The sequence below is a fragment of the Zalophus californianus genome, chromosome 9 (assembly GCF_009762305.2).
Source record: "Zalophus californianus isolate mZalCal1 chromosome 9, mZalCal1.pri.v2, whole genome shotgun sequence".
NCBI classification, from domain to species: domain Eukaryota; kingdom Metazoa; phylum Chordata; class Mammalia; order Carnivora; family Otariidae; genus Zalophus; species Zalophus californianus.
In genome coordinates, this window is record NC_045603.1 from 38,172,118 (window position 1) to 38,185,669 (window position 13,552).

Genomic DNA, 13,552 nt, shown 5'->3' on the forward strand with positions numbered 1-13,552 from the left:
CTAGGCACACTGCCTTATTAAAATATGTTTTGCTTCTCTGTGTGTTCTCATTTGCATATGAGGTGTGAGAGGCTTGTATGCCTGCTTGATACATCAATAATAGTTTATCTTTGATCAAGTGAAGTTACAGACATGAACAAAACTGCATGGCAATAGTTTTCAAATAGCCTGTCCAAGTCTCTGGACGTAAAGAATATTTTAAGTGATTGCTCCTAGATCCCATAATGTACTTCACACATGTCAAGTTCACCAAAGTAACACATACTGAAGTGAAAATATCAGGGGCACATTACAGATAAATGCCGAAGAGTTTCTATTGGGATAACAAGACGACTCTCTCCTTTCCCCCTTCCCACAAAGCATAACTGATTGAGGAAAGGGTATTTGAGCCAAATACTATTAGGTATTTTGTGTAGTTTTCAACCTCGGAAATAAGACTAAACATTAATCAAAGTAAATGTTGCCTTAAGAGACTTAACAACCAAATGAAAAGTGTGAACTTTGGATTCTAATTAGTACATATCTACCAACATAGGCTTCAAAGATAATCAGGAAAATGTGAATATGTTCTAGATATTAGATGATACCAAAACAATATTAGTAATTCTGATAGTTGTGGTAATGGAATCATTATATGAATTAAAATGTCCATGAGTTTTAGAGATTTGTTATTAAGTAGGCACGTAGGAGCAAAATGGGAAGTCTGGAATGTATTCTAAAATATGTCCAAGGCAACAGTAACAACGGGAAATGGCTGATGCCAGTATGACAGGATGTTAGTTACTGAATCCAGGTGAGGGGCATATAGGGGGTTATTACATTCTCTTCTCTACTTTCATATCTGTTCAAAATTTTCCAAGATAAAACCATTTTGAAAAAAAAAAGACTGCAAGAACTACTTGCTTTTGGTCCATTCCTTTTCAAGTTCTGCTTCAAAACTCACCTTTTAAGAAAAACAAAAATGCTTTTTTTAAAAAAAGAAAATCATTTTATTCCTTCCCAACTCCATGCTCTCGCACACTCAAAACTTGTAATATATAATAAAGGTTTTATTTATGTAAATAACTTTTGGTACTCCTATCTTTTAATTAGCTTACATGTTTTGGGGTTGTCTTTAGTCCTAGAGCCAAAAACAGAGTTTTTATTCCTAAATAAAATCAATACTTAGTATTTTAAAAAAGTAAGAGGTTCTCAGGAAAAATTTCAAGAAGGCAAGAAATTTTAAGGCCGTTTGTTTAACCATCTACAAAGATAGGTCATTGGAATATTGACTTTTCTGAGACATAAAAGAATGGAGAAATGATCCAAGGAAATCTCTAGTTCTCCAAATGATATTTATAAAATAAAATTATCTAAATCTTGTTACATCTTTAGCCAGAAGAGTATTGTGATGAAAAGCAGGGGGACACCTATGAGATCTATTCTAAAATTGTTGCAATAAAGAACTCTGGATAGGGAATTCTATATGGGATAAGTTAAAGGTCTTCTATCTTCCAACGGCTCACTTCAGCTCTGCCTCCACAGGGAAATCAGGGAGGGCATGAATCACAAACACATAATTCAGAGATGCTCTGGTATTCCAGTCAATAGTTTATGCTTGAGACACACAGCTGTTTCCACTATCAATCAGCCGCTCTTTGAGAATCTACTGTGTACAAAGCCCTACGGAAGGTACAATGAAGTAGTACAAACAATTTCCCCGTGAACTAAAACTTTGCATTAAATCTCCTGATATTTTACACTCCACGTAAGATAAATTATTGAGAGTTATGCCACAGCATCCCATCAATTAACTAAGTTAAGCATCTCTGTTGACAAACTGCCATTTCAACAGAAGAGCTGACCTAAATAATTTTGGCTTTCTGAATTTCTCCCAAATTCTGGTATTCTAGAAAGACCCTCCCTAACTGGGGCAATGATTTGAACATTGGTTTCACAACAACCCAGAATGTTATTTGTTATCACTGAGAGGGTTGTGCCATGAATATTTCTCACACTTTGCCTCTCTTAAAAAGGCATTAGATATTGGGTTTTTCAAAGGATGAAAAAAAATGTTTTAAGAGCAAAAATGATGGGAAAGAACTAGAACTTAAGAAAGTAATTGGAAGGAGCCGAAGTGGACGTGAGAGAAATGGAAGAGAAAAGAAGCCCACCACAACCCCTAAAGGTTTCAGACTCACTGAGTGAGTCCAGGGCTCTCAACTCAGCACTACTGAAATTCTGTGTTAGATAATGTTTTGTTGTGGGAAGGTTAGCAGCATCCCTGGTCCCTACCCACGAGAAGCATCTCCTCAGTTGTGACAAAGAAAAATGTCTCCAGTGATTGCCAACTGGAAAGCAAACTCTCCCTTGGTTGAACACAATTGACTTAGGGAATGTCACAGTTCATCAACATGAAAGGCCTCTCATATGCTACCCAGGAATCTGTGGAATTTATGTGAAAGAATTACAGTTCCTCAGAGCTAAATTCCTAATCCATCTGTATAAACCAACCTGATTCTATGTGTAATAACCTTCATTATAGCTAATGTGATTTTATTTCTAAAAAAATCTCATTACATCTATCAATTTAGACTCACTGGAAGTCTACTGGATTGAATTAATGGAACAAGTGACTTATTCTTAAGAAATGCTTCTATATTTTATTATAAACCAGAACATGATTTATGCTCTCTGTTATTAAGCAGTGGTAAAAAGAAAAGTCTGTAATTAGCATATGTTTGGAAACCTAATGGATATTATTTCCTTCTGCATATTTTTGGGTGACAAACCCTTAAGGCTTAATTCTTTTTCTGTTCCTAATGGTCAAAAAAGTAAACTTTATCTCAAGCATTTCTAAACTACTCTTGAGTCCTGTCACCTTCATTCCATAGCAATTGGTCAAGCATTTATCTGGCTTTCTTCTCATGTTCACCAATGACAAATATTGATATATTTGTGAAATATATCGGATGGAAAGATATATCTGTATGAATCTCAGAAATTTGTAACACTAGGCAGCAAGATGGTGTCTTTGGGGAGAAAATGCCCCAGGATTCTAATAGGAGAACAACTACAGGATGAGATCTGAGTGTGAAATTCAAATTAAGAACAGTCCATGGAGAGATGAATTAAGGGTTTTTCAGATTTTAGTCTCAATGGAATGAGTTTTGCAAAGAAATTAATTTTTTTCTTTGCATTGAAAGAAGTAAGAAATGAACATCAAGGTAGAAAATAGTTCTTCTCAATTTGTATCTAATCAAATTACATATGGACTATTGTGTTCAGATGATTAAGAGGCTCATTAACAAAGTGGAAAATATACATAGGAGAGTAATCAATAATATGAAGGATCCAGAAACCATAGCTGATAAGAAACTGAGGATGTTAAGCTTTAGGGAAATTGTGACCATCATCTTCAAATGATAAAAAAAATAAATCACTATGTATTGTTGTTACTACTACAAAGAATAACATTTAAAACAACTATGTGTCAAATATGGTGCTAAGTACTTTCACCCGTGTGATATCACTTCATTATAGCCCAAAGAGTTAGGTATCAAGATCTCCATTTTACAGTCATCTGTTAAAGTTCACAAAACTAATCATAGCGGAGGTAGGATTAAAACGCATTTCCCCTGGTTCCAAATTCTGAGCTCATACCATGTGGGTCTAGAGAAGAGAGATGGGACAAATTGGTAAACATTAGAAGACAAATAGTTCAGTTCCAAACAATTAAAGAACAGAGTAGTTTCTTATTCATCTATTTTCTGGACCTAACAGAGTGCCTGGAACTTTGTAGTTGCTTAATAAATACATGCCTGGGAGGTCATAAAGAAGATACACTACTATCAGAGTTGATCAAATATTTTAGCAGAGGCTGGATTCCCAATCATTTATTAGGCATGTTATACATGCAATTCATATATAAATTTGGAAGTTGAAATAAAAGTCTTCAAACATTAAGTTTTCTAATATATTTTTTCAAGTATTTGTTTAAATACTGAAAGTGAAATCTTATACATGTTTCAGCATGCTCAAATAACCCCTATTTATTAAGAAATAAACAAACCATAAAAGGCCCTGGAAAAAATTTTTCAATAAGGGTGATTGACTTTCTGCAATGATACTAAGGAGTTAGATTTCTTAAATAGATATATACCTTCCCCATCTGTTCTCAATTCTTATTTAGTTACTTCTCATTAGAGGGAAGTATAAATAATATACTTAAATCTGGAAGGATTATTCTAATATATGTGTGAAATATAAAATAGTGGGCTGGGAGTGTGTGATGGACAGTCTCTCATGTGGCCCCCCTATTATTCCTACCTCCTGCTATTCATGCATTTGTATAACCCCCTCCTGTTGTGTGGGAACTATGATTTGCATCTAACCAATGAAATAAGGCAAAGGTGAGAGGATGTCATTCTTATGATTACATTATACCATATAGTTCATCATGCCCTTGCTGGCATGATGAACTAAATGACCATGTTGGGAGGGGGGTGGGGGGATGGGTTAGCCCGGTGATGGGTATTCAGGAGGGCACATACTGCATGGAGCACTGGGTGTTATACAAAAACAATGAATCATGGAATACTACATCAAAAACTAATGATGTACTGTATGGGGACTAATATAATAAAATTAAATTTAAAAATAAAAATAAAATAAATAAATAAATAAATAGATAACCGACCATGTTGGGAAAATCCTTGTGACAATTCTCCTGTGGAGGCCTCTGTGAGCTGGGACTAAGGCTAGTCTCCAGTCAAAAAGCTGAGGCCCTAAGTTTTACAGTCAATAGGAAGTTAAATCTGCTGAAACTCTGAGTCTGGAAATGGCTTCTTCCTAGTTAAGCCACCAGACGAGAACACAACACAGTCTGCCCTTGATTGCAGCATTACGAGACCCTAAGTAGAGAATCCATCTAAGATGTGTGGATTTCTGACCCACAGAAACTATGAGATAATAAGTTAATATGAGTTGTCTTGAGTTTGTGGCAAATTGTTATACAATAATGGAAAACTAAGGCAGAAAGATAATAGTCCAGGCAAGAAACTATGCAATCCTGAGCTGCAGTGGGGGCACAGGAATGAAATATAGATGTATGAATCACCCTTTGGAGGTAAAAATAATTGGCTTAATATTGAATGACTATTGAATGCTAAGTATAACCCAAGTCAGAGGTAACCCCATGGTTCTGAGCCTTTATGACAGAAAGAATAACAATGCCATATCTGAAAAGAGAAATATCAGGCATGTAAAAGCACCATAAGGACCTTCTCAGTGCTTAGACAATGACCTTCAGGTCAGAAAGCTGTGGTGTGCCCAGTCCAAGAAATAAAGGAATTCTGAAACTAGTTATTTGGTATCTAGGCTTCAAATTAGTCTCTTTCCAGATTTTGTTCTTCATAACTGAAACTATTAATTGTCTAGACGGGCTTTCTTCTTGTGTGTCCTGTGAAAACCTTCACAGGTCTCCATCGCCATCCCCTGATCTCTGTCCAGTATCTGTTCCAAGCTGAATCCCAGCTTTGTCTCTTCCTTCTGGTCATGAACCAGGCCATTATCCCAAAAAGGATTTTTGTTTTGTTTTATGAGGGAAAATGAGTTCAGATGTGATAAACCCTGAGAGAACTTCCCTACAAATGGTTGCCATTAGGAATAGAGTGTCAGAGAAAGACCAGAGTAGAAAGCAAGGCAAAGGGATCATTCAGGTAGGAAGCTGTGATTGAAATTGTGTGATCATTGAAAGAAAGTGTAAGAAGGCGGTTGAAAACAGAACTGTCTGGAGCACCTTTATAATGGAGGAGTTAGAAAATGACAGGAGAACTAGCTGTTTCAATTTTCATTTTACAAGACCAAAGTTTTACAAGTCATAGCATATGAAAGTGGAGGAAGCATGAGGCAGAAAATACTCAAAAGCTGGAAAGTGGGAGAGCAGAAAAATGGATTCTGTAGGAGACAATGAAGATGGGGACACTTAAAAATATATTACCACATTATTTGACACTTAGGAGGTCACTGGTGACTTCTAATAAGATTTCAAGAACTTAGATAAATCTTGTGAAACGGTGCGGAGGCCATACTTTGAGAAGTAGAAGAGTGAATGAAAGGTAAGACTCCTTATCCGGTATCAAGGACAAGATGAAGGGTAATAAATGAATACACTAAACCAGAGGTTTTTATCTATTATCTCCCCTACTCCTCACCCTGTAAGGTGGGTATATAAGTCCTGCTTTAAAAATGAGGGTACCAAGTCTCCAAAAGTTGACTTGTCCAAGGTTATAGAGCTCGTAAATGGCAGAGCCAAGGCTAGGACCAAGTCCATTTGGATTTAGAGCCTCTGCCATATCTCTCTCCCCAGATCAACTTCCTGAAAGATGAACCCAAACATCAGTCTCATGGTAAAACAGAAATATCAATAATAGGCCTGATCTAATAAAGAAAGATACCATCATAGAAATAAGGAGACGTAATGTGTCCTTTTATTGAGGGAGGATAAAGAAACTAATAATATATGTCAATCAGGGTGAAAGTTCTAATGCCATGATTAATAATCACAACAGGTCACAACAATTTAGCATAGCACTTACCACATACCACATACTGTTCTAAACTCTTTTATGGACATTAACCAATTAAATCCTCATTAATACCCTTTGTTATAGGGACTCTTATAATCTCTACCCTTGAGAAGAGGAAACTGAAGAGAGAAACTGGGAGAGGTCAGGCCAACTTTCCTAAGGTTAAACCAACCATAATGGCAAAACCAAGGTTTAAAACCCAAGCATTCTGCGTCCTAGGTCCATGTTCTCAATTCTCTACTGTAGAGCCCATTAAGTGACCAGGATATAAACCCATATTTATATGACCCCAAAGCTCATGTTCTCTTCAGTGTATCACAGGGATTACAAGCCATATAGACAGAGGCAGAATCGCAAAGAAGTCTTTCTAGAACATCTTAGCTTCAAGAGAAAAACAGGTGTGTCTGGACATTCAACAGATGTCATTAACAGAAGTGGGAGATCTGTCACCTAGTCCCAGAACAGCTAACTATCTAATTTAAGACCATCTCAGCTGGAGCAAAGGTTTAAGCTTTTGCCCTTTGCCTGAGTTGTCAACTAGAGTATCAAGAGAAAGCATAACTCACATCTTTTACACACAGAAAAGGAGTAAACATAGGATTGAATTTTAATCCTGCGCTGGAGATGGTGAATAATTTGGAGTCATAAATCCTGGGCAGCCAGAGTGCATTAAATACATAGTAACATCAATTTTCAAGTATGTACAAGAAGTGGAAGAAAGCAGAGACTAGAAATAGAGTGGACAATATGTATGGGGAAAAATAATAGCACAGCTAGAAAAAGCAGTGATTCTGGACCAAAACAGTAGAAGCCAATTGATGAATAGCCATCAGGTAGCTCTTGCAAGGCCTGTGATTGGATTCACATGTGATTTTTGTACCCATACTTGGATGTGACTAGTCTGCTGGCAGGAAAGGGAAAGGGAAACCAGTGTGGCCTGTACTTCTAATAGAAACCAAGGGGAAAAAATAAGATTTCCATTGTGAATAGAGGCAAACACATTGTCCTTTTATATCTATGAATGACTTAACCTCCATTATTTAGCCAGTTGCTTTCTTTTTTATTTTTAAGATTTATTTATTTATTTGAGAGAGAGAGAGAGAGCAGGTGGAGGGGCAGGGGGAGAGGGAGAGAGAGAACCTCAAGCAGACTCCCTCGTTGCAGGGAAAGGGACATGGGCTCGCCCTCACAACTTTGAGATCATGACCTGAGCCAAAACCAAGAGTCAGACACTTAACGAACTGAGCCACCCAGGTGCCACCATTTGCTTTCTTTAATCAAACATACCCTCGTTCTTTGTTAAAATGAGGTAGCTCTGAAAAAAATAGCTCCCAAAGACTGAACAGGACAAGTCATCTACCAACTACCACTACTAAATACTGTGCCTCACTGGCAACTGTTCCAAATTGCAAGCAAGCCTAGAAGGAGTGTTTAAATCATAACAGGAGTTTCTAAACAATTCATTAACTGAATTACCATAATAATATTCACTTATGGAAGCACCTTTAGTTCTGCTTAATTGTTCAATTAACATTTTATATGCTGAAAAAGAATAATAGCATTTAACTAATAATGTATGTTCTAAAATGAAATATGACCTAGCTAGATTATCAACATAGCCCAAATTTACTTCACTTTGTACCATGATGCTTGTGAAATATTTTATGTTTGAATGCTGGAAAGTCCTCTAAGTTATCAGGGCCAAAATCAAGGAGAAAAGGCTCAACACAATGTGAAATGAAAGTGAATACCTCATCTTTTCCTGTGAGCAAAGTATTTTCCAGAATTACTCCTGTCTCTGAAACTAGAACTTTGATTCGGTATTGGTTAATGATTCCATTTGGTTGTTGTGGTTTCTTCCAAGTAATTCTTATTTGTGTAGCTTCTACTTCTGCAAGTTGTAAATCAAATATTGCACCTGGAACTAAAAAAAAAATGAAGAAGGAGGGAAGAATTTAAAAGTATATTTTTAAATTTTAAAAATTCCCTAAATGCTTAACTCACCATTTAAGATTTGTAAGAAAGTCTATTAGACTAAAACGATTTACTATTTATTAACAATTAAATATGTATAAGATTCTTTAAATATATAGATAAAGTTAAGTTTCTACAGATTGTTCTCAAAAATGTAAATAAGAAAGAGGATAACATGGAGTAATTTCCTCAAATCAAAATGTCATAATATTTGTTTGAAACAAATTCATTAATCAAAATAACTTCCCAGAGAAAGCTGTTTAGGGATGATTAATGCCCAGTAGAAACCTTGAAAGGTTTATAAAATTATAACAACATATCAAAAAATAATATCCAGAAGACTTTGTATGAAATGAAATGTAGTTGGTAAATTCAACTCGGTTGTCTTTCAATTTATGACATGAGATTGCTTGAAGAGTTGATTGATTTTGGTCTGCTGATTTTACAAATGAATTATGTGAGTCTCTAATTTCAGGTACCTTTACTCTTTTCAATAATAAAGAGAAGCAGAAACAAACTAACAACTGGTTTACAATAAAGCACCAAGTACTTACATAAATTCTAGTTAGAAAGTGACCAAGAGTGACATTCAGTAAACCTCCCAGTACCACAGGAGTGGTAATAATGGATCAAGGATAAACATGCCCTGGGCTTTTGTCTACTTTTTGTTTATAGCTAGTGTGATTATGAATAGCCAATTAACCCCTCCCCTAAGTTTGCTAATCTATAAAATGGGTAAAATTATATTATTCTTATTACTATGCAAGGTTACCATAAGCAACCTTGAATGAAATTCTCAAGAAAGAAAATAATATAACTACTTATGATCAAGATGTAATAAAACATCAAATTCATTTCCCTAAGCTATTTCATATCATTTAGAACAGAGGCACTTTAGGGATATAATATAAATAGAGAAGGACCCTTTTCCCTTTTAAGATAACAGAAAGGAATTGAAAATTAATGTCACAACTCTTGTAAATATTATTTAAAATTACTTAACATAATTATGTTTACCTTAACCATATAGGAAACTGTATGGAGTTCTCATTCCATAGACTGAGTTTTTTTCTTTGTCTCTATGAAGTAACCACTTAAAAAGCCCCCTCAATACTGTAACAATACAAATATTTCTAAATGTTTTTAAATAGTTAATGGCTAGATGAATGAATGAGTCATTCTTGCCTGAGATTTTCATTCCTACTGCAGCCAAGATTTTCATGTCCAGCACGTAGTAACACCTGTGCTCAAAATTGGGATATAAACATGAAAGTACAACTGTAACTTGCTAATTCTTTAAATCTCCTTTTCTAAAAATATTACAACATTTCTTTATATAGAAGGATAACTCTTTAGACTGATCTCTCCACACAGAATTTCTAATCTGAAGGAAAAACAGTTGGACCTTGGAAGGGTGGAGGAAGAGTCCTAGACTAGGACCCCATACTTGTAGATTCACTCCATAATTCAGCAGACTGAGCCCTCGTCTTTTGGTCACTATTCTAGGCACTTGCGGACTGAGTGAGAAAAAAGATAGATAAAAACCTTTTGCACAGGTTACCTCTTGTATAAGTATATATAAAATATATATTGTCCCTAACATGTATTTGTCCTTATGTTTTTATCATATTTGCCAACACACATATTTTCAAAGGCAGAGCAACTTTCCAATCAACTGTGTATTATGAAAATAACACAGCCATTTAAATAGTAAAGCTCCCATTCCACCTTTCTTCTACATTTTATTTTAGACTTCCTATGTAAACAAAGCCTTGGCCAGTATTGTATAACATAATTCATGGAAGAGATCTGGCATTTTTCCATTTAATTTGACCTTGTGTAGAACCTCAATTGAAGAAACAAATTTAATGACTACGTTGATCAGATTAACAGGTAAGGAAACGCTGCCTACCAAAAAAACAAGTAAAGTGTCACTTCCATTTGATATAACACACTAGTGGAATACCCAAAACTACCCAGTACAGCAAAAAAGAAAAAAAAAAAAGGTGTGTATATGTGTGTGTGTGTATATATACATTTTTCTACTGTCCCTTATTTAATCGAAGAGAAGACTAAATCTTCTAATTTACAAGATTTCCAATATAACTTAGTAAGTATTGCTCTATGACACAATGCCTTTTTAAATTACAGTTCAAGTAAAGATTAAGTGGTTCTATATTATGCTAAAAATGTATCCCAAACCTGTGTAAGAACAACTGTAAAGCTATCTCTCTCTTTTTTTTCAATGAAAGAAAAAAGGCTTGAGGGATAAAGGAAACGACTCCATTTGTCCTTGTTCTTGTCCTTAGAAAGATACTTGATCTGTTACACCACAAATTCTTATGAGGAAACCAGAGAAGTATGGATTAAATCAAACTCCTTTAATATCGATACCAAATTAACTAAAGAAAATCAAATACACAAGGCAATTATTCATGGCTCAGCATCAATTCTGAGGTGTTGTCCACAGGGATTACCTAAGAATCATTCTCAAGTCAATACATCTATAAATTTTATTAATAAATGAGAAACAGAATAGACATATAAAGGATAAATAATGTTCCAAATGATTTTAAGGTTTCAAATGAAAAAGTATTAGAAAAAATAAAATGGAAACAAATGGTACTGGGGCAAAAAAAAAATACATTAAAATAAATTTTGCCATTATGTAGCGTGCCTGGATGGCTCAGTTGGTTGAGCATATGACCCTTGGTTTCGGCTCAGGTCCCAAACTCGGGGCCATGATCTCAGGGTTGTGAGATCGAGCCCTGTGTTGGGCTCTGTGCTCAGCGGGGAGTCTGCTTATGGTTCTCTCTCTCTCCCTCTGCCCCTCCCCTGGCTCTCTCTCTCTCTCAAGTAAATCTTTTTAAAAATAAAATAAAATAAATTTTGCCATTGTCTAGCAAATTAAACTAATGTATTAAATTTTTTTAAAGATTTTATTTGTCGGAGAGAGAGAGAGAGCACAAGCAGAGGAAGCAGCAGGCAGAGGGAGAAGAGGCTCCCTACTGAGCAAAGAGCCCGATGTGGGACTTGATCCCAGGACTCTGGGATCATGACCTGAGCTGAAGGCAGATGCTTAACCAACTGAGCTACCCAGGCATCCCTAATTTATTAAATTTTAATTAAATTAAATTAATTTTGAAAAAAATCTATTGACAAAAGTCATTGAGAACCCTGAAAAGTTGAGTCTCTCAGTGATTTCCCTACAAAAGATTTTTCTATTTGCAGAAAGTAGCAAGTTGAAGGACAAAAGTCTTCACTTCCATAGTCTGTTTATGGAAGAATAAATATGGATTTCAATACTCTGCTTTTAAGAAATTATGTTAACCTTCTTATGAGATATTTGATACTAGTGACAGAAAAGTTATTAGGGGATATTGAAGCAACAAAGTTTTACTTAAGATTTGTTTAACCCCCCATGCAAATAATAAGAAAATGCTGGTGCCTATGTTATATACAATAGCACTGTCTCATTTTACGATAGGCAGCTCCATGACACTTTGTAACACTGGAAATTATTAAATTATCATTGTTTTCCAAAACCATCTCTTCTTCATACCTATGTGGAAATCTGTTCAGTAAAATATTAACGTATACATGGGAATCTTATGAAATGTATAGGAATACTGCCATAACAACATGATGTTGATTTTCATTGATGATCAAAGTAGGCTGTGGACCATAACATCCTTAGCGTTAATGAAATCAGCCCTGTATTACCATAGTAGCATATAACACTGTCTATAAGAGGTCAATTCAAGATTTTTCTATGAATATCTGTAGATTTGTTAGAACACCAGTTGTTCTAACATAACATAATAAAATAAAATTTAATAAAAAAGAACACCAGTTGTTTTAAAAGAACATTAATTTAAAAATTGGTCCTAGTGCAGTTTTGAATAGACTATAGTCTACTTTTAAATACGGAGAAGAAAATAAATTGGGTAGCCTTAATTAGAATACAAAGAACCTTGCTGTATTAATAAATGAAAAAGAATAGTCTAAAATTAAGATCTCAATTTTAACTGAAAGTATATACTTCTAGTACATTATTAGATTGTTCTCATATAGTTTAAAGATCCCCTATTGCAAAGTTTTAATTAGCAGGACTAGGACTAATTAGTGTTATCAGAAGTTGAAAAGCTACTGCATTTGCCAGAGCATTTCACTGAAGCCCTTCCTAAGTCTGAACTACCCCAAGAGAGCTCCATGGAGGAAGGTTGGCATGCAGAGATAAGGACCATGCCATTTCTGCCCTTAGTGGAGCCCACCTGCTGCCAGTGGAACCCCCTGAGAGCAACCTGGATATGGTCAGGAGGGTAGTAAGATAAAACTCAGAATAAGTTGCTTATTACATAAGGCAAAGAGAGTCATTTGTTCAAATTAATTTTGTGAGAAAAATAAGCCATGTGAAATATATTGAACAACGTCCTTAAAATTTTATTTATTATTTTGTGAATAAAGAAAAATGCAAAAGTAAAGGGGGATGAACTCTTTAAATAATGTCCAAAATCAACAGCATGACATCATATGTGGCAATATATTACCTATTTCCCTATTTTTGTCAAATGCTAGATATTTCAATAATAGAATAATGACAATAAAACAATAATCTTAGATTGCAGATTCAGTTTAGGGGTGGCAAAACTGGCTTGATTTTAAGGAAGACAAAAATTCTGTATTTATTTAACTGTATAACATAAGAATAAAAATTAGTTGGTCAATCAAGTTGTTTGAGAAAATGCTATTAAAATCAAACTCAAGGACTCTAATCTGATGAGGGCCAGGTCACTCTGCTGTTTTTGGTAGCCATTCATAAAGGCTGTCTAGCTTTCTAAGAAATGCTTAAGAGCATTTATTAGGTGAAGGGGAGATTTAAGGTGTAACAGAACTAAGATTCGTCTGACAGAAATACAATGGAAAAATATTAATATGAAAAAAATGAGAATATTTTTGCTTGTAAGTATACATCTCTTCCTTAATCTGTGTTTGAAATCATATACACA

At 35.0% G+C, this 13,552-nt stretch overlaps 1 protein-coding gene across 8 annotated transcripts in view; it reads right to left on the reverse strand.

Annotated features, from left to right (window-relative positions):
- PTPRQ (protein tyrosine phosphatase receptor type Q) overlaps window positions 1–13,552 on the reverse strand; it is a 243,858-nt gene that overhangs the window by 161,344 nt on the left and 68,962 nt on the right. For all 8 annotated transcript variants that reach the window (XM_027595088.1, XM_027595090.1, XM_027595089.1 and 5 more), the window contains one exon: window positions 8,321–8,493. In XM_027595088.1, the coding sequence (XP_027450889.1) occupies window positions 8,321–8,493 (173 nt within the window). The remainder of the gene's footprint in view (window positions 1–8,320; window positions 8,494–13,552) is intronic.